This window comes from Rhinichthys klamathensis, unplaced genomic scaffold (genome assembly GCF_029890125.1).
Source record: "Rhinichthys klamathensis goyatoka isolate OS25496 unplaced genomic scaffold, OSU_Roscu_1.1 h1tg000523l_1, whole genome shotgun sequence".
In the NCBI taxonomy this organism is placed as follows: Eukaryota; Metazoa; Chordata; class Actinopteri; order Cypriniformes; family Leuciscidae; genus Rhinichthys; species Rhinichthys klamathensis.
Window position 1 is genome coordinate 1,343,483 of NW_026607002.1, and position 22,574 is coordinate 1,366,056.

A 22,574-nucleotide genomic window follows, 5' to 3' on the forward strand; every position below is an offset into this window, starting at 1 on the left:
TCCTCTGAAAAGTTTTCAGAGGTGAGCGGGTGCCCATCTGAAACGAGGCGGCCAGTCGCTGTACACTGCGCGCGCGCTGTGTAGACAGGCGAGCCGTCATCGTGACCGAGTTCAAATCTATTCCTAGAAAGGAAATCGATTGACTGGGTTGAAGGGAGCTCTTTGTCCAGTTGACAGAGAGGCCCAGCGTTTTCAGATGGTCGAGGAGAACTGCGCGGTGCGACAGAAGCTCCGTCTGTGATTGGGCCAAAATCAGCCAGTCGTCCAGATAATTCAATATGCGCAGCCCCTGGCTCCGCAGGGGGGCGAGCGCCGTATCCATGCACTTCGCGCTGGGGGCTCCGGCGGCCTCTGGGAGCGGCGTTTCTTCTTACGCGGCGAAGAGGGAGGCGGCGCGGGAGCGGATTTTGCTGCCAGAAGTCGTGCCCGCAGGGACGACAACGGCAGGCTCTCACAGAAGTCGCATCCTCCATCCGCGAGGGCAAGTTCTGCGTGCTCGAGTCCCAGGCAGAGAGCGCAGATGACATGGCGGTCTCCGTCCTCGAGACGAGCGCGGCAAGAGCCGCAGGAAAAACGAGACATCTTTAAAAAGACGCTCGGCTCTTTTAGATATAATAGAGAAAGAGAAGGATACAGTCGTCGGATGGCGCTAGCTTGCAGGGCGGCTGAAGGTGGCGAAGACGGCCGGCTTCTTCAGGGTCCGGGAGCTCGCTAGAGTGATGCCTTCTCGACGGCGACGGCTTTTCTCAGGACAGCAGAAGCGTGCAGCTTGCTGAAGATGAAATGAATCAACATATAAGCCTGGGAGAGACTGTTATATACACCATAGCCACGCCCATTCTGGCGGGCCATGACGCAATGAGCGCGCGGGCGCCTCTCATTGGAAGCGGGTTCAGCCCCGCTCTCCCATAGGCTTAAGCAGTTCTCTCTGAGCGAACCAATGAGCTGCTAGCTAGCCTGCTCTAGGTCTGCCGCAGAGGAACTGCGTTGTGAATGGATACAAATTATGAAATAATTTTTTGGCTTCAATATCTCAGCAAAGATGAATCTTTCCCGCAGCGTAAGCTAGCTTACGCAATACGAGAGAACCTCTCGTAAGAGAACGTACCTCTCCTCAAGTGACATTGCAGGAAAGAGAACGAATCTCCAATTGCACTGCTACTTGAACCTCCCTCCGAGGTAAGACATCAGCCGACGTGCATACAGTGATGATGATTACCCTTAGTAAGAGCACACAAAACGGCTTTCAAAATAAAATGCCCCGAGACAAATAATAAAAACAAATTAAAACAAAATGATTTCTAATCTGGTGTAACAACATATCCCTGCTACATACGCAAAGTCCGACTCAGGAGAATGACTCCCGAGGACGCGAGTCCAGTAATTCTGCTGATGGAACAGCGCGTTCTGGAAAGCGCCACTCAGCTCGCTCTGCTACTCCGGTTATCTCTGTATGTACATTTTAGGCAACAATAAAACGAAATATGTTATAAAACACCACTCTGTTCCTTTTCGATTTAATTTAAATACATTTTAAACATTATATAAGCACACAAATGTGGTTCAGGCAACGCATAGCCTATTGATTATATTCACTGCATGTATGTATGTAGCCTATATTCATGGGCGGCGCTAGGGAGGTAGCCCCTTCTGCTTCAGCACCCCCAAGAAAGTCCAAAGCACCCCGATAGCACCCCCCAAAATAATGTCTGGAATAAATTATATTTAAATATATGTTATTTCGAGATAAGTCGTTATTTCAATATAATATCTCGGTATTTCGACATAATAACGGCAAATTGTTGTCCCGCCAAAGCCTTTTTTGATCGGTGAGTGATGTAGAATAGAATGACTGCTGCGCTTGACAGGGCGCATCACGAGCAGAGAGAGAGCAACGGCCGCGCGCACTCTCACGTCTTCAAACACTTCTCGCGCATATTAATCAAAATCAATTGACACGATAGTAAAAGGTCGGAAGACCGCAGTTTCACGTGGAGCATTTGGAGATTTGTTCTCCTGAATTACCGCGGTGTGTGAATTGTGCTAAAAAAAAACACGTTGCCTCATCTTCTCTAAAAAGCGTTCCGCTCATTCAGCTGACCTAAACCACATTTCAATAAACGAAAAAACCTATCCAGTGATATGTTTTCTGTATTGACGCAAATCTTGTGCGATGTCCTAAACTGCTGAGATAATCACACAAGCGTGCCCTAGACGTCCACTAATGACACGTCCGATACGCAAACGAATGACTCATTTTAACCATTCACTTTAATGAATAGTTAAAACAACTGACATGTCCAACACTGAACTCACGAGACCTCTGAATCGGTATAGCCTATAAAAAATCGGTACGGTAACACTTAATTAGATTAACATTTACTATTAATTAACTGCACTTCAGCATTGTTAATGTTAATTGTTTCAATATTTAGAGAGTCAGGCCCACTATATGTGTGTTGTAGCCATTAAATAAGCGCATTTAATTTAATTTTTGTTAAAATATTATAATGGTTTTTTTTTTTTACATCTATGCTGATTATGAAAATTGAACAGCACGAGTAAGATATATCGGAAGATATGATGGGTCAGACATGATTTTGATCAATAAATTTACATTTACACATTCACATTTAGTAATTTATTTTAGCAGACGCTTTTATCCAAAGCGACTCAACTGAGGACTAAACCAAGCGAGTCATCGTGAAAAGGCAAAAACAACGCAAGAAGTGCTCAAAATACCAAGTTCGGACATTGCTCGGAGTAGCATAAGCCAGACAAGCAGGATTTAAAGGAAAATGATTTTTATTTTTATTTTTTTATGTTAAGTATAAATTAAGTTTTGTTTTGTAGAAAGCCTTTTTTAAAGTGAATTTCGTTTTGTATAAATTGTATCTTAATTTTAATACATTTTTAATCAACCAATTGACTGGGATAATAAGAAGCAAATATAGCAGACAATATGATAAAGATATGAGGCGCGGGCGCGATTGCATTGCACGTGAACTGGAGCACATCGCATAAATTTTGCTCATTTAAATAATTGTGTGTGTGTGTGTGTGTGTGTGTGTGTGTGTGTGTGTGTGTGTGTGTGTGTGTGTGTGTGTGTGTGTGTGTGTGTGTGTGTGTGTATTATATATATATAGAGAGGGAATGCATTAACGTCACTTCCCCGCCGGAACACGCCCCCCTCAGCGGGACTGAGTGGCAGAAGAGCTGCTGCGTGACTGGAGTTAATAGGGGAAACTGCGTTAACGCGAGTAAAACAAACTATTATCAGTTTAAACTAAAAGTTGGGCTCGATATAGTGTTCCTTACAACTTATCAAAGATCCAGTGATCCATGGATATTGACATGCAGCCAGGAATCGTGTTTCCTGACATTTATATGTGCCTGATTTCGACGCCGGGGAAATAAATGAAGACAATTTGCCTGTAAACGTTTTATATAAATACAATATAGATAGGTCTAAATCCGAGTGATCACTTACATTAATGTTATACTGTATATCATCATATCGTCCAGCCCTAAAACTTGTATAGTTTTTTGTCAGTGTTTATTTAAAAACATCCAATTATGCAGAATATAGTCTGTTCTGTAGCTTTTTGCAGTCTGTAAAAATATACAGTACCTCAGATTTCTGGTCAAATCTAGTTGTACAGTCAATCGCAAAGCTCTTTCCCGTTTTAGATGTGTTTTGTGTGATTTTCACGGCGTTCACGCTGAAAACAAATGCTGCCGCTCAGTCTTTTTGCCACTTGTGGGCGTGACCGCATTCACTCCGGCCGACGGTGACGTCATGCGCATACCCTCTATAGGCTAATTGCGCAGCTCCCCCTGTCAATGATCTAGCACCCCCTCAGCACCTGCGTTAAAAATTATCTGGCGCCGCCCCTGCCTATATTTATAACAAAACTAAATATAAAACACAACCCTGCCTCTTTTCGTTTAAATTAAAAAATATTAAACATATTCCAGGCAATATGTGCATTGGTACAAATGTTGCAATAAACAACATTACAGATGGTCTTGTAATAAAATGAAAAATGACAAAACTCAACCCTATCTCTTTTGTTAAATTTCAGTTTTATCAATAATAGCCATTATAAAAAATTACCTCTGAAATAGAAATAAAAATTATTCGGTCCGAATTTTTTATAGACTTGAAGAAAGCATTTGACACTATTGATCACAACATATTGTTTAAAAAAAACTAGAAAGATATGGCATCAGGGGAATTGCACAAAGATGGATTAGTGACTAGGAATAGATTTCAGTTTGTGGAATTCACCAATGACAGGTCACAGCTACAGAGGGTCACCTGTGGGGTTCCACAGGGATCAGTCCTTGGACCAAAGCTATTTTTATTATACATCAATGACATTTGTTAGGTGTCTACGCAATTAAATTGTCTCTTATTTGCAGATGATACAACTCTTATTTGTTCCAATCAAAATTTGGGACAGCTTGTGGAAGCATTAAAAAAATGGTTTGATGTTAATAAATTGTCATTAAAGATAAATAAAACTAAAATTATTTTATTTAGTAATAAAAAAATAAATACAAATGTCCAGATTAGAATTGAAATGTTTGAACTAGAAATAGTAAGTGAATTTAAATTCTTAGGTGTCATTATTGACCACAAACTCAGTTGGAAATCCCACATAACCTATAAAGTCAAAAATTTCAAAAACTCTGGCTATCCTGTCTAAAACAAAACACATTCTCGATTCAAAGGCCTTAAATATACTGTCCCAATCTCTAATAGTGCCATACATGACTTGTTGCGTAGAGATCTGGGGAAATACATACAAAACAACAATAAAACCAATTCTTATTCTGCAAAAACGTGCAATACGAATTATAAATAAAACAGATTATTATCACCCAACAAACAAGCTATTTTTAAACTACAACCTACTAAAATGTAACGACTTAGTGGAATTTAAAATAGCCAAAATAATGTTTAAAATAATAAATAATAAATTTCCAAACCTGTTTCAGATGAAATCTACTCCTTATGAGCTCAGAGGAACACTCATGTTCAGTAAACCACAGACTAGAACCAATGTCAAACAGAGATGTCTGTCTGTTCAGGGGGTTAAACTGTGGAATAGTCTCGATGATGAACTAAAAACATGTAAATCCATAGGTAGCTTTAAGAGATTATAAAAAAGAAAAGAAAAAAAAGATTACATTATACAAAGCTGAATGAATTTAGTTTCTTTTTCTTTTAGTCATTATTTATGCAAGATGACTTTGGTGTTGTGTGTCAAATAAATATAATGTAAAAAGGATCGGCGCAATAAGCTTCAGCCGACACCTTTTCGCTCAAGCAACTTTGTTTTTTTTTAAATGTTTTTTTTATTTTTATATTTTTATATTGTAATTAAATTTTTGTTTCCATGTTTGTTGGTAAATTGTTTTTCTTTTCTTTTTTCCCTTTTCTGTTGAAGTTGACCGAAATAAAAAACTAACTAACTAACCAACTGATTTGGTTCGCTGAATTTTTTAAGCCGCGATGGCAAAGAGCACTCACTGTTTCTCGTTCGTCTTTAATATTATGCATTTTGTGTACTGATAATGCACCATGTCACAAAGCTCAAATCATTTCAAATTGGTTTCTTGAACATGACAATGAGTTCACTGTACTAAAATGGCCCCCACAGTCACCAGATCTCAACCCAATAGAGCATCTTTGGGATGTGGTGGAACGGGAGCTTCGTGCCCTGGATGAGCATCCCACAAATCTCCATCAACTGCAAGATCCTATCCTATCAATATGGGCCAACATTTCTAAAGAATGCTTTCAGCACCTTGTTGAATCATTGCCACGTAGAATTAAGGCAGTTCTGAAGGCGAAAGGGGGTCAAACTATTAGTATGGTGTTCCTAATAATCCTTTAGGTGAGTGTATATACAGTAAATATATACATACAATTGTGGTCAGAATTATTGGCACCCCTGGTAAATATGATCAAAGATGGCTGTGAGTTTGAGGAACACCTGAAAAGAGATCAGAGACCATTCCTTCATACAGAATCTCTCCAGATCCATCAGATTCCCGGATCCATGTTGGTGTATCTCCTCTTCAGTTCAGCCCACTCATTTTCTACAGGGTTCAGGTCAGGGAACTGAGACGGTTATGGCAGAAGCTTCATTTTGTGCTAAGTGACACATCAAAATCAACATAAAAATGTGTCACTTAGCACAAAATGAAGCTTCTGCCATAACCGTCCCAGTTCCCTGACCTGAACCCTGTAGAAAATGAGTCCCAGATCATTGTCCTGATGGAAGATCCAACCACGGCCCATCATACGATTTCTAGCAGAAGCGGTAAGGTTGCAATTTTTTCATCTGTTGGTAATTGCTAGAAGTCATGATGCCATGTGTCTGAACAAGAAGTCCAGGACCTCTGGCATAAAAAAGAAAAAGCCCCACAACATTAAAGATTCAGCAGTCTGAAAACAGCAGATTTAGAGCAGAATGAACGGCTGTGTTCCACTTCTCATGTTTATGTTCCCTTCCCTCGCTCACTTCTCTTCTTCTCCTAGACTCGGATGTGTGTCATTGCTTCGGTTGCTCGAGCGCCTCTGGCGGAAACCAATCAACATTAAACTGTTCATATATAAAAAAAAAGATACAAGACAATCAAAATAAGATCTTGTTTGAGATTATACAAACACTATTTATCTCCCCAAATATGTTTAATTTGGGATAAATCAATCTTCAAATATCTAAGGAGTTAGCATATGTTTACCTTCTGAATTCTTTCAACTGTTGTGTGTTACCGATGTTGACTTTAATATTTGCTTCATTTTAAAATTAGATGGCACAAGTGTCATTAATGTGAGAGAGTTATATAAAGATTTAGGCTACCTAACAACAGCTTAGTGTAAGTTGTCTGATTTAGATTTCTCCCAACAAAAATAAAATCACAGTCTGATTACAGTGATTTAAATATTGTATCTATGAATGTTAGATAGCTTAATATGGTTTCCGCCAGTAGAGGCGCTCGAGCAACCGAAGCAATGACACACATCCGAGTCTAGGAGAAGAAGAGAAGTGAGCGAGGGAAGGGAACATAAACACAAGAAGGGGAACATAAACATGAGAAGTGGAACACAGCCGTTAGTTCTGCTCTAAATCTGCTGTTTTCAGACTGTAGGTACGTTTATTTTATAATTTATTAGTAGTGGTGTTGTGGGCAGATCGAGACTTCGTGGATCACGGAAACTGTTAAAGCAAATGTGCCGTATTGTGTGGAGGCTTCGAAACAATCCGACACCCGTCTCCGCGTGACCCCTAGTGGTCAGAACCGTGTATATGTAACAAAACCCCGGGCCAAACATGCTTAAAAACACCTTTTACAAATCTATTGCAATTTTTTTTAATTGCAAAAAAACAAACAAAAAACATTAATTCAGAACAAAAGATTCGTAAAGGTTTCGAAGCTTCATGAAGCAGTGTTTTGAAATTGCCATCACTATTTATTAGGAGAAATCTAAATCCAAACAACTAAACGACTCAGTTCATTTAGTGAATCACTCGGAAATTGATCGAAATGAACCGACTGATGTTGTTCATAACGCTTGTGAAAAATAAACTCGTTACTGGCTGGTTTTTCACATTACAATTGGTTAAGATTATGAGTTGTTTTCATTTTATTTAACGAACAAATGACACCTGGTAAATCGTTTTTAATGCATGTAAATTATATGTTAGAGCAAGATAAAAATCAGCTAGAGGAGTTGAATTGTTTCTAAACAGTTGTTTTATCAAAACATTTGCATAATTTGGATAATCTCGAGTGATTGTAAGTGTGATGATCATCTGCTAAATGAGCAACAACGACCACAATTCACTCCTTCAGTCAGTGAAGCTCCCACAGCCGTTCATGAGAGTTTAAATGCTGGGGAATATTCACATCTTCCCACAGGAGAAGAAGAAGCAAGCAGGAGGAATTACTCCAGGAGAAACTACGGACATACTATTGTAAAGATGGAGATTAAGGAAGAACCCTGCAGAATAAAAGATGAAGATACAGAGGAACAAATAGGTTGGTGTTTTCCTTCATTCTCTTTAATGACTGATGAGGAACATTAAGATGATAACTCACAAATCCTTCTGAGACCCAGGCATAGACTTTATCCTCTGTAGAGGACATATTTTAGCGAATTTCTCTGAGATCATTCATGTCACAGTCCTGTAAAGAGCACATTCAGGGCTTTTCAGAAATACCAAATGTTTGGAGGTTTATTATCTTATTATCTCTTATCTAAATATGATGATGAGTAATTTTCAAATTGTTTGTCGTAAATAAACATCTCAGCAAACCGTTATGGGGTTTCAAATCAGAATATGACTCTATTATGAAACAGGGCACTGACATGTCCATCATTACATATATTCTTATAGAAATATTGCCAAGTTATTACTCCCATTATTACACTTAAAGTGTCTTTAGATCTTTATTTTGTTTTTCCATGTTAGTTGTTGTCTGATCTGCTAAATTCTTTCCTTGGTTGGTATGTTCGTTATGATCGTGTCTGTTGTGAGTGAATAAATAGATATTTTATGAGAGGTTGTAACGTGTAGAACGGGACTACACATTTATGGCAATTTTACACACATATATCATTAAGTAAAATAGTGCATCAAATCATTCTGTGAATCTTTCATAAAAATATATCTATAGAATTTTTTTTATGTTTTTTTTAAACTAACCAATTCAAATAAAAAATAAATACTCTGTGATTATGTAATCTGTTTGAAAGGTTAGGCTTCTCTCTATAGGCGCAGATGACAAGTCAGCGTCAACAACTTCATCTTTGCAGATAAAAACACAAAAAAACGACTTTATTAAATAATTTAAATGTTTCCTTGCTATTTTTTTTTATCTTCTCATCTTCTTTATATTCTTTATGTGTGTGTGTGTGTGTGTGTGTGTGTGAGAGAGAGCATGGAATATACTATATATTACACTATATTAAATGCTTATTATGGTTTAGTATTTTCCTAAGTATATATTTAAGAAATTAAATTTATATAAACGTGCGATTAGTTGACTAATGGCTTAAATGAACAACTACTAGTCGACTAGAAAAATCTTTAGTTGGGGGCAGGCCTGTCTTATCATGCCAGATTATTTTCTTATTAACTGAGTCCTGATGTCCTCTATAGAGGACACAGCATAAAATATAAATAAAATGATTTTCACTTTTTTTTATTTTTTTTATTAGTTTCTTAGGCTCCAAACAACGTAATTGTTATTACCGCTATGGATCAGCTGTAAAAGGAAAAGAGAGAGTCTCGCTACCAGAGAGATGCAGAATAATAAAAGTATTATTATTTTCAACCAGGGTTTAGCATCAGGGGCAAACTAGGCCAGAACAACAAACAAAATCTTTTTATCAACCTTATTTTCCTAAAAACAAAATAAACTTAGCTTCCTCCCTAAACCAAAAACAGTGTGAAAAAATATGTACAAAATTAAATGGCGTCAAACCTCCTACATCCGATAATTTGGCAAAAATTATAAATCGGAATATTTACGCACATATATATATATACACACACACACACACACACACACAAGTCAAGTTAACAAGAATTATCAAAAAATAACAAACTCTCTCAATCTCAAATAGTGACTCACAATCTCTCTGGTACAATAAACTAGACAAAACGACGACAATATGAAGCAATAGCGAAGAGGTACACAATCTCACACGATGGCACAATATTGGCAAAGGTTGAGTGTTTGGGACGGTCCTTATATCTGGATCAGGTGTGGAGGTCAACAAATCACAGCCTCCAGCAAGTTATCACAAGAAACCGCCCAAATAACTCAGTTCAAAAGACAAAAAAAAAGGTTCACTCAAAAAAAGTTTCTGGTTCTCAGGAGGATATAACAATACATCTAAAACTAGATACTAGTAGAATCTGTAGTAAACTGGATATCTGCTAAATTAAGAATGACCTTTGTTTCTCCTTTGTCCTTTTTTTATTTTGGGGAATTTAATGTTGAATTTAGACCCGATGGAAGAGAATGAAGACAAACAGCATCATTTCACAAATGAAGATGGAGAACTGAAATATAAAAATGAAGATAAACAACATCTGTTTCAAGAATCTCATCCTTTCACAAATGAAGATGGAGAAATGATGGATAAAAATGAAGACAAACAACATCTGTTTCATGAATCTCATCATTTAAAAAATGAAGATGGAAATGCAGTCGTTTCAAAGACTGAAGAGAATATCACACAAAAACAAGCTGGAAAATCTGGAGTCAAAGGATCTTTCACCTGCTCTGAGTGTGGAAAGAGTTTCATACGTAAATCAGAGCTTAATAAACACATGAAAATTCACACTGAAAAAAATCTGTTCTCATGCACTCAGTGTGGAAAGAGTTTCACTCAGAAAAGCTCTCTCAGATATCATCTACACACTCACTCTGAAGTGAGATCATTCAGCTGTGATCAGTGTGATAAAACATTTGTTTTGGCACCAAGCTTTAGAGAACACCTTAAAACTCATACTGCTCTGAAGCCTCACTTTTGTTCTTTATGTGGAAAGAGTTTTACACTACTAAAGTATTTAAAAGTGCATGAGAGTATTCATACAGGTGTGAAACCTTATATGTGCTCTGACTGTGGGCATAGCTTTACTGCAAACACAGTGTTAAAAAGACACCAGAGAATTCACACTGGAGAGAAACCGTTTAAGTGTTCACACTGTGGAAAGAGTTTCTCTCAGTCAGGAAGCCTGAAAGATCATGAGAGAATTCATACTGGAGAGAAACCGCACCAGTGCTCTTCATGTGAGAAGAGATTCACGCAATTATCTCATCTACGGACTCATAAGAAAAATCATTGCCCAAAGTTGTAACTAGAGTACGTCAGCTCGTTTGGATCCAGACTCTTATGAAGACTTCAAATGAAGCATCTCTGAATCAACATGCACCAATGCTACAATTTTCTATATATCCGAATCATTTGTTAACATGTTCACATTACCTCAACTATCTCATTGTTTCTGCTTTAAATTTATACATTGTTAGCTAACTGTGTGATTGTACATTTCTGAAATGCATAACTTGGACACAGACAGCTCTGATAACAGTTCACTCTAAATTGTAATGTTGGCATATGCTTTTTCTGTAAAGCTGCTTTTGAAACGATATGTATTGTGAAAAACACTATACAAATAAATGTGAATTGAATTGAGCAAAGTTCACATTCACATGCATGATTTATAAATATTGCACTTACAAATTATTTGACATTCAGATCGTTTTAATAGAGTGATTTAATCTAAAGGCCTGTTCACGCCGACGTTTAACGCCTCGTGACTAAACAAAGGGCGCCAATGTGAGTGTGCACACCGACGCGTAAAATGCCACGCGTAAAAGCGGTATTTTTTTTTAAACCGCCTCGGGTTCGTTTTTTTTGGTTTGACGCGCCGCGTCAAAAATGATCCGACCAATGAGATTGGCGCTTTTGCTCACGTGTCTGGAGCTTCTGAAGTTACAGTAAACACAACTTGGGGGCGCTCAAACACAGAACGGTCTTGCCGAGCACACATGCGTAATGGCGAAGAAGATATACACCAAGTAGTGTCTACACTGCCTGGAAGAAATAAGACGAGGAAGATGCAAGGCAAGATGAATGTAGAGCTGCTGGTCTTGTTGGTGTCGGAACATAAAGAACTATATGACAAACGCGACTGCGACTAGAAACTAGGACTATTTCTGTTTTACATTAAGCGCCATCTAATGTCAGGGAATGAATTTGCATGTTCACTCGGCTCATCGTCAGCGAAAATCGCTTGGTTGTGAACACAAAAAACGCGTTAAAAAACGCTGACGAATAACGCGCGCCGATATTCGTCCCAGTGTGTACGGCCCTTAAGGGTTAAATTAGTAGTAAAGTTTGAATCTGGTGATAGTTTGATCAAGCGTTGCCCTTCTCTTTTCTCAACCGCTGTAACATGATTTATAATGATATGATTCAACTAGTAAATCAGACATCAATTTAATGTGTGATTGACAATGAGTACAATGGAATAGTTTGCAAATCAGAGACAGAGGTGGGTAGAGTATCCAAAAACTGTACTCAAGTAAAAGTACAAGTACTTATAGAAATATTTACTCAAAGTAAAAGTAAAAGTAATAATCTGAAAAGTTACTTGAGTAAGAGTAAAAAAGTATCCAATGAAAAAACTACTCAAGTAGTTAGTTACTACTTTGGATCACATAGGCCTATATATATATATATATATATATATATATATATATATATATATATATAACATGATATTATTTAGATATTTTTTCATTTAAATTTTTTTTTTTTATCTGCATATTATATCTATAGCCCGAAAACCATTGCCTGTCCTTTGGTTTGTATAATAGTATAATAACTTATACAACTACATTTGGATTATTAGACGATGTCGGAATAAAGTGACTCTATGGAGTTTTGCATTCAAATGTAAAGGGATGGCAGTCATGTCATGCCCAACACAAACAACGATCAAATGCAAGGCTATTCTTCTGTCTGTTCTCCAAAATGTATTTAAATGTAGGCTATATTTATGAAAGCATCTTTAAACTGGTTAACTGTGTCTAATAAGGCAGGCAACGGCATTCGTTTTCAAGTCGAGTTCGCACGCCACTGCGCAATACACACATTGTGTGTGTACACACATTCATAAACTGGACGATGGTAGCTTATTTAATGTATAACTATAAAGTAATGTATATGTCCAAAAAAAAGGGTAATGTCATACTTTGTAGTAGTGCTATATGGCGTAATAATCTGTTTGGTTGTAAAATGTATTACCTGAATGAAATCGAATGTATCGTCGTGTGGATCTTCATTCACAGACAGCTTACGAAGTAACATACGAAGATGTTCAACTAATAAAGATCTTCATCGCTGGCAAAAAATATGATGCATTTGCAGATTTACTTTCTAGACTGTACTGACTGTGGACAGCCACTTCATACAACGCTCTTGATGTTCTTAAATCTTCATGTTACGACTCCGAGACGATTCAGTGCGTGCAGGAAACTGAACAGATCATTCAAACTGATTCGCGAACCGATTTAGACAGAACTGCCCAACTTGTTTGATGACGTCTTTGAACAGAATCGACTCAAAAGAGTGATTCATTTGTGAATTGAGCATCGCTCATGCCCAGAAAAAAGAGAGAGCGCGCGCTTAGAATAAACTACGCTTTTTACAACATATTGCATTAAAATAAAGTAACGAGAGGAACGTCACCCAACGTAACGAAGTAAAAGTACAGTTTTTTCATTAGAAATGTACTCGAGTTAAAGTAAAAGTACCCACAATTAAATCTACTCTTAAAAGTAAAACATTTCCAAAAAACTACTCAAGTAAATGTAACGAAGTAAATGTACTTCGTTACTACCCACCTCTGATCAGAGATATGAAGGTTTCCCTAAAAGTCAAAGAAGTGTCAGTTTGAACATTATTCTGCTGTTCTCATGATAACTTCTTGGCTTCAGCCACTTCTATCCCAGCACGGGTGTGTCCGCATCGCGAGACAGCTCAGATCGCGAAGGACACGTTCCTATTTAAGCTCCGGCATCCCACTTGTGCCGGCAGTGTAAAGCCCAATTTATACTTCTGCATCAAACTCACGCTGTAGCTACGTCATAGGCTGTGTGTAGCAAGTGTATCCTTCGTTGTACCCTGACATGCACCTCTCCAAAAATGTAACAACGCGTCAGTTCTACGCGAACCGCAAGCGCTGTGAGGAGAACGTGATTGTGGTGTTAAGCCCCGTTCACACTACAAGCGACACGATACCATTCATTTCAATGGGGAGTGGGCGATTTCCAGCGACCGTTGGCGACCGGATGGGACGTGTATGGCGACGCGACAAAGTTGAGATCTGTTTAACTTTATGCAAATGAAGAGCGACTTTCGGGAGCGACAACCAATAGGAGTGAAGTCAGTGGAGCGCATGTGATCCGTCACTCTTCAGTGCTGAGTCTGACCGAGGCAAGTTGAACGAGAAGCTCATTTTAGCAGTCAGAAACTGTCCTATAATTTATGATATATCTCCGTGTACATACAGTGGTATTCACCAAAACGGTGCAACATATTACACTGTTTGGTAATCATTGGATTAACGTGACAATAAAGATTACTTAACATGACTGAACTGTTAAAAAACTTCACTCTTACTTCAGAGGAAAGAGCTGACGCGGGACACCACCATTTCGAATCAGCCAACAGCGCTGCGATGAATGACATACGCAGCATGAACATGAAATGCTTTGAGTTTACTGATCACAGAAATTACGATATGGAGAATGAAATAGATCCAGAGAACCACTTCTATACAAACAATTGCCACTGTGAGTATTATGGCTCGTTTCCACTGAGCAGTACAGTATGGTTCGGGTCGGTAAACCATGATCCAGCTAGCGTTTCCACCGCCAACAGTACCCTTACTTGATAGCCGTGGTGTTCGCCGGAAAGAAGCGATCGACGTCATTTTCGCGCGAAGAAGAAATTTAAGCGATATAGTCAACAACAATGGATGACATACTGCAGCTCTTGTTGCTTCTCGGCATGTTTGTCACAAGAAACAAGCGCTGGAATTAGGCATTTCTCAATACCAAGTAGCCTACGCAAAGTCCGACTCAGGAGAATGACTCCCGAGGACGCGAGTCCAGTAATTCTGCTGATGGAACAGCGCGTTCTGGAAAGCGCCACTCAGCTCGCTCTGCTATTCCGGTTATCTCTGTATGTACATTTTAGGCAACAATAAAACGAAATATGTTCTAAAACACCACTCTGCTTCTTTTCGATTTAATTTAAATACATTTTAAACATTATAAGCACACAAATGTGGTTCAGGCAACGCATAGCCTATTGATTATATTCACTGCATGTATGTAGCCTATATTTATAACAAAACTAAATATAAAACACAAGTCACCTGTGGGGTTCCACAGGGATCAGTCCTTGGACCAAAGCTATTTTTATTATACATCAATGACATTTGTAAGGTGTCTACGCAATTAAATTGTCTCTTATTTGCAGATGATACAACTCTTATTTGTTCCAATCAAAATTTGGGACAGCTTGTGGAAGCGTTAAAAAAAATGGTTTGATGTTAATAAATTGTCATTAAATGTAAATAAAACTAAAATTATTTTATTTAGTAATAAAAAAATAAATACAAATGTCCAGATTAGAATTGAAATGTTTGAACTAGAAATGGTAAGTGAAATTAAATTCTTAGGTGTCATTATTGACCACAAAATCCCACATAACCTATAAAGTCAAAAATTTCAAAAACTCTGGCTATCCTGTCTAAAACAAAACACATTCTCGATTCAAAGGCCTTAAATATACTGTCCCAGTCTCTAATAGTGCCATACATGACTTATTGCGTAGAGATCTGGGGAAATACATACAAAACAACAATATAACCAATTCTCATTCTGCAAAAACGTGCAATACGAATTATAAATAAAACAGATTATTATCACCCAACAAACAAGCTATTTATAAACTCCAACCTACTAAAATGTAATGACTTAGTGGAATTTAAAATAGCCAAAATAATGTTTAAAATAATAAATAATACATTTCCAGACTGTGTCCAAAACCTGTTTCAGATGAAATCTACTCCTTATGAGCTCAGAGGAACACTCATGTTCAGTAAACCACAGACTAGAACCAATGTCAAACAGAGATGTCTGTCTGTTCAGGGGGTTAAACTGTGGAATAGTCTCGATGATGAACTAAAAACATGTAAATCCATAGCTTCAAGAGATTATAAAAAATAAAAAAAAAGATTACATTATACAAAGCTGAATGAATTTAGTTTCTTTTTCTTTTAGTCATTATTTATGCAAGATGACTTTGGTGTTGTGTGTCAAATAAATATAATGTAAAAAGGATCGGCGCAATAAGCTTAAGCTTCAACCGACACCTTTTCGGTCAAGCAACTTTGTTTTTTTTTCATTGTTTTTTATTATTATTATTTATATTGTAATTCAATTTTTGTTTCCATGTTTGTTTGTAAATTGTTTTTATTTTTATTTTTGCCTTTTCTGTTGAAGTTGACCGAAATAAAAAAACTAACTAACTAACCAACTGACTCCGTGCCTGAATGGTTTCGGGAACCCAGATAGATCGGTATTTGCCCGTTTGCTGCAGTTAAATAGCCGCGATGGCAAAGAGCACTCACTGTTTCTCGTTCGTCTTTAATATAAATGCATTTTGTGTACTGATAATGCACCATGTCACAAAGCTCGAATCATTTCAAATTGGTTTCTTGAACATGACAGTGAGTTCACTGTACTAAAATGGCCCCCACAGTCACCAGATCTCAACCCAATAGAGCATCTTTGGGATGTGGTGGAACAGGAGCTTCGTGCCCTGGATGAGCATCCCACAAATCGCCATCAACTGCAAGATGCTATCCTATCAATATGGGCCAACATTTCTAAAGAATGCTTTCAGCACCTTGTTGAATCAATGCCACGTAGAATTAAGGCAGTTCTGAAGGCGAAAGGGGGTCAAACACAGTATTAGTATGGTGTTCCTAATAATCCTTTAGGTGAGTGTATATACAGTAAATATATACATACAATTGTGGTCAGAATTATTGGCACCCCTGGTAAATATGATCAAAGATGGCTGTGAGTTTGAGGAACACCTGAAAAGAGATCAGAGACCATTCCTTCATACAGAATCTCTCCAGATCCATCAGATTCCCGGATCCATGTTGGTGTATCTCCTCTTCAGTTCAGCCCACTCATTTTCTACAGGGTTCAGGTCAGGGAACTGGGACGGTTATGGCAGAAGCTTCATTTTGTGCTAAGTGACACATTTTTATGTTGATTTTGATGTTTGTTTTGGATCATTGTCCTGATGGAAGATCCAGCCACGGCCCATCATACTTTTTCTAGCAGAAGCGGTAAGGTTGCAATTTTTCCATCTGTTGGTAGGGTGGCCATACGTCCGGATTTTGGCCGGACAGTCCGGATTTTAAGCCCCCTGTCCGGCGTCCGGCGCAGCCTCAAGCCGGACACTCATTTGTCCTCCTTTTGGGAGTTGCGCTGAATTGTTTAAAAAAATTAACCTATAAAAATCCCGCATATTGATAGCGGCTCCCTGATGGCCGTAAATTAGGCCATAATCTAGAGCCGCGCATCCAAACAGTGCAGAGAGCGAGAGAGAGCAAGAGAGAGCAAGAGAGACAACCCCCCCCCCCCCCCCCCCTGTGGAACCGCTGTGTTCAACGTCACGTGTTTATGTTCCCTTCCCTCGCTCACTTCTCTTCTTCTCCTAGACTCGGATGTGTGTCATTGCTTCGGTTGCTCGAGCTCCTCTACTGGCGGAAAACAATCAACATTAATTCATATATTAAAAAAAGATACAAGACAATCAAAATAAGATCTTGTTTGAGATTATACAAATATCTATCTCCCCAAATATGTTTAATTTGGGATAAATCAATCTTCAAATATATAAGGAGTTAGCATCTGTTTACCTTCTGAACTCTTTCAACTGTTGTGTGTTATGTTGACTTTAATATTGGCTTCATTTTAAAATTAGATGGTACAAGTGTCATTAATTTGAGAGAGTTATATGAAGATTTAGGCTACCTAACAATAGCTTAGTGTAAGTTGTCTGATTTAGATTTCTCCCAACAAAAATAAAATCACAGTCTGATAAACAGTGGTTTAAATATTGTATCGAATATGTTAGATAGCTTAATATGGTTTCCGCCAGTAGAGGCGCTCGAGCAACCGAAGCAATGACACACATCCGAGTCTAGGAGAAGAAGAGAAGTGAGCGAGGGAAGGGAACATAAACACGAGAAGTGGAACACAGCCGTTCATTCTGCTCATTCACTGTAGGTACTTTTATTTTATCATTTATTAGTAGTGGTGTTGTGGGCAGATCGAGACTTCGTGGATCACTGAAATTGTTGAAGCAAATGTGCCGTATTGTGTAGAGGCTTCGAAACAATCCGACACCCGTCTCCGCGGGGACCCCTAGTGGTCAGAACCGTGTAAATGTAACAACAACCCGGGCCAAACATGCTTAAAAACACCTTTTACAAATCTATTGCAATTTTTTTATTGCAAAAAAAAACAAAAACATTAATTCAGAACAAAAGATTCGTAAAGGTTTCGAAGCTTCATGAAGCAGTGTTTTGAAATTGCCATCACTATTTATTAGGAGAAATCTAAATCCAAACGACTAAACGAGTCAGTTCATTTAGTGAATCACTCGGAAATTAATCGAAATGAACCGACTGATGTTGTTCATGACGCTTGTGAAACGTAAACTCATTACTGGCTGGTTTTTCACATTACAATTGGTTAAGATTATGAGTTGTTTTCATTTTATTTAACGAACAAATGACACCTGGTAAATCGTTTTTAATGCATGTAAATTATATGTTAGAGCAAGATAAAAATCAGCTAGAGGAGTTTAATTGTTTCTAAACAGTTGTTTGATCAAAACATTTGCACCTGGATAATCTCGAGTGATTGTAAGTGTGATGATCATCTGCTAAATGAGCAACAACGACCACAATTCACTCCTTCAGTCAGTGAAGCTCCCACAGCCGTTCATGAGAGTTTAAATGCTGGGGAATATTCCCATCTTCCCACAGGAGAAGAAGAAGCAAGCAGGAGGAATTACTCCAGGAGAAACTACGGACATACTATTGTAAAGATGGAGATTAAGGAAGAACCCTGCAGAATAAAAGATGAAGATACAGAGGAACAAATAGGTTGGTGTTTTCCTTCATTCTCTTTAATGACTGATGAGAAACATTAAGATGAAAACTGACATTTAACAATAACATCTAAAACTAGATAATGGTAGACTCAGTAGTAAACTGGATTTCTGCTAAATTGAGATTTTGAACAATGTTTATTTTTGTTTCTCATTTATCCTTTTATTAAATTATGGGAATTTAATTTGTTTATTTTAGACCTGATGGAAGTGAATGAAGACAAACAGCATCAGTTTCAAAAACTGCATTATTTCACAAATGAAGATGGAAATGCAGTCGTTTCAGAGACTGAAGATAATTTCACACAGAAACAAGCTGGAAAATCTGGAGTCGAAGGATCTTTCACCTGCTCTGAGTGTGGAAAGAGTTTCATATATAAATCAACCCTGAACAGACACATGAAGATTCACACTGGAGAAAGGCCTTATACATGCACTCAGTGTGGAAAGAGTTACAGACATAAAGGAAACTTTAATGACCACATGAGAATTCACACCGGAGAAAAACCTTTCACCTGCACTCAGTGTGGAAAGAGTTTCACTCAGAAACGCTCTCTCAATGATCATCTGCGCTCTCACTCTGGAGTGAAGCCATTCAGCTGTGATCAGTGTGATAAAACATTTGTTTTTGAATCAGGCTTAAGATCACACCTTAAAGTTCATTCTGCTGTGAAGCCTCACGTTTGTTCTTTATGTGGAAAGAGTTTTTCACATCTTGGATCTTTAAAAGAGCATGAGCGTATTCATACTGGTGTGAGACCTTATGTGTGCTTTCACTGTGGGAAGACCTTTATTTCATCAGGCGCATTAATAAGACACCAGAGAGTTCACACTGGAGAGAAACCGTACAAGTGTTCACACTGTGAAAAGAGTTTCTCTCGGTCAGGACACCTGAAAGTTCATGAGAGAGTTCATACTGGAGAGAAACCGCACCAGTGTTTTTCATGTGGGAAGAGTTTCAGCCAATTAGCTACTCTACTGAAACATAAGAAAAATCATTGCCTGAAGGTGTCTAAGTGAGCAAAGTTCACTTCCATAACTTGTTAATAAGCAAAAGATGGAATAACCTTTACTACAGTAATTTAATCTAAAATTAGTATTGAAGTTTGATTGTTTGACAAGGGGAACCGGTTTAAATGGTTGTGAACTGCATTGTAAGTGTTGCATGTTTTGTTCTTCTGACACCTGTATTGATCCTCTGTTGTGTTGCACATGCGCAGTAAACACTGAGTGTTACTGTATACAAGATGAACTGAACAGTAAAGCAACAATGTGAAAATACTCGTGTCAGTGTCATCGCTAGCAGTGCATGGTCATCTAATAGTTCAGAAAACTAGCGTGTCGCCATAAAACACTGATTTATGAAGGGATGTGTTTTGGTTCTTTTTGGTTTCATTATTTTCATTGTACATGTGAGGCATTTGTGAAACAATGGCAACAATAGTCTATCAAATATCATTCATATCACAAACAACTTGTTTTTAGTCTCGCTGTTTAGAGGTGATGCATTGTACATTTAACATTGTATTCAGCATTGCTAATGAACCAGTAGTAGTAAACACTAATTATTTTTGGAAAAATTGCTCCAATTGTTTTTCTATGTATATTTAAAGAGGCGATTCCTCTCATAATATGGACTCTGAAAAACACATCACTGAGAGAAGATGAAATGGATACTTGTTTTACAGCTGCTATCTATTTATGAAATAAGTTCATTTAGGCTCTTACATTAGCTATATGGTTATACAAGTTATATTTTGACAAACAATTTTGTCCAAATAAGTAATGAAAATTAACTTTTTTTGAGCAGATTTTGTGTACTAGTCGAATCATGATTCATGAAACAGTTTAACTGAATTAATTCGCTGTGTTTATCAGACTAATTTTATTGGGAGAAATCTATATCAGGGGCCGAATGTATAAAGCCGCTCAGAGTAACATTTTAGTCTTTAGTCTGTCAAAATTCTAAGAATTATATTATATTTTATATATAATATATATATATTTTAATTATATTTATTTTTTTTCCTATAAAAATTTTTTTGTTTAAAAGTTTTGTCAATGTAATCTATCATAGAATTAAGCTATTGAAATTGTATTTGCCTGCTCTTAAAGGTGCACTATGCAGGAATTAAATTTTTGTGAAACAGAGAGAAAACCCCTAGAGTTGCTGTGGAGTACTTGTAATGTCGTAAATAGCACTCACTCAGAGATGGCTCTGCACTCACGGCCGGATCACCTCCCCCTGTACACCGGTACCTGTTCAGTACGATGGAAGCTGTAACGAGTTGAAATAAGGTGCGGCCCCTTTAAGAGCTGCGCGCGCCCTGTTTAACTGTCGGCAGTCTGTATTGTATGTGCACCTCGAACACCACATGTATACGGCGTCGGGTTATTTCTGTTTGATGCTTATTTTATCAGAATTTTATCAGATCTTTTTTTGCCGTAAAGGAATTCGTTACATCGCGAGACCTGATCACGCGACACTTCCTGATGCTGCAGCCAGCGGCCCGCCGGCTCAAAGTTGCAAGTGTGTTTTTTCCGCTCAAATGCGATAAGGGGGGTGCGAAACGACCACCATTCAATCCGAAAAGAGTAATATAACCATTCCAATGACTCCGAAGCTGTTCGGTTGAGGTAAAAAACCTGCATAGTTCACCTTTAAAGGAACACGCCGACTTTTTGGGACTTAAAGACCCACTCCGATGAAAATAATGTTTTTCTAGGTGTTAACATGTTCTTGTGGCATTTTTCTGATGTTAGAGGACATATCTTGAGAAAAATCAGCTCAAAGTTGTATTTCTGAGTATTTCTACATTCAAATGGCTGTGAATCAGTAGCAGACGCTAAAATGCCGGCTAAAATAGACTGGAGTTGTGACGTAGTAACTCCACTGTGCGTCTCCACACGCGACGTCTTGGAGTGAAATAATGATCGGTGATCGGTGATAACTTTGATTAACTTCGGATAATAATAATTAACGTGTATATAATACTGTTGCCCCACCGGTATTGGGGGTGTAGCTAGCGGGAGAGACAGAGCTCTCAGCAACGGGCAGGGGGAGGGTCGTCTCCGTGCCAACGGCTCCGCCCACAACGCAGAGGCCAATTGCTAATGAGCTACTGCCGCTCTGCTGAAGCGAAGTCCCAGGAAACGGCACAGGTTTTGTGATTTTGGCTAAAAATGGCATAATCATAATTTAAAGACAACTGGGAATGTTTAAAAATAGCTCAAAATATGATCGGAGTGGGACTTTAAGCTTATTCACCGTATCCCCCGGAGTTAGATAAGTCCATACATACCCTTTTCATCTCCGTGCCGTAACTCTGTCTGAGGCACCCACCGCTAGCCTAGCTTAGCACAAACACTGGAAGTAAATGGCTCCAGCTAGCTTACTGCTCCCAATAAGTGACAAAATAACGCCAACATTTTCCTATTTATATGTTGTGATTTGTATAGTCACAGTGTGTACAAATAACAAGTTCATATGAGACACAGGCATCTATTAACCGTATACATACTGGGAACTATATTCTCAGAAGGCGAAGCACTGCTTGTATTGTTCTTAGTGTAGTTTATTTTTAGAGCCACTGGATGGTGCTCGCCCATGTATGTTTTTGATGTTGTCAGAGAGAGTAACCTCTGACCTTAATTGCAGCCATCTTGTTTGAGTATTGTCTCAGGCGTAAGCCAGAAACAGAAGAGCATGTATTGATTCATTGTCAGAAATATCATCAAGATAGGAAGAGCCTTATTGCTCAAG

General features: G+C 38.2%; 2 protein-coding genes across 4 annotated transcripts in view; one reads left to right on the plus strand and one right to left on the minus strand.

The window, feature by feature from the left end:
• The window catches only part of LOC130073045 (gastrula zinc finger protein XlCGF7.1-like), a 471,752-nt gene extending 451,768 nt beyond the window's left edge, over positions 1 to 19,984 (plus strand). The window contains exons 1-3 of one of the 3 annotated variants that reach the window (XM_056238442.1): positions 7,802 to 8,058; positions 18,687 to 18,806; positions 19,011 to 19,984. In XM_056238442.1, the coding sequence (XP_056094417.1) occupies positions 8,001 to 8,058; positions 18,687 to 18,806; positions 19,011 to 19,831 (999 nt within the window). In that variant the 5' untranslated portion in view covers positions 7,802 to 8,000 and the 3' untranslated portion in view covers positions 19,832 to 19,984. Of the gene's footprint in view, positions 1 to 7,801; positions 8,059 to 18,686; positions 18,807 to 19,010 lie in introns of those variants that run through there. The other 2 variants (XM_056238443.1, XM_056238444.1) reach the window with 2 other exon arrangements.
• The window catches only part of LOC130073052 (gastrula zinc finger protein XlCGF57.1-like), a 175,251-nt gene that overhangs the window by 45,433 nt on the left and 107,244 nt on the right, over positions 1 to 22,574 (minus strand). The window lies entirely within an intron of this gene.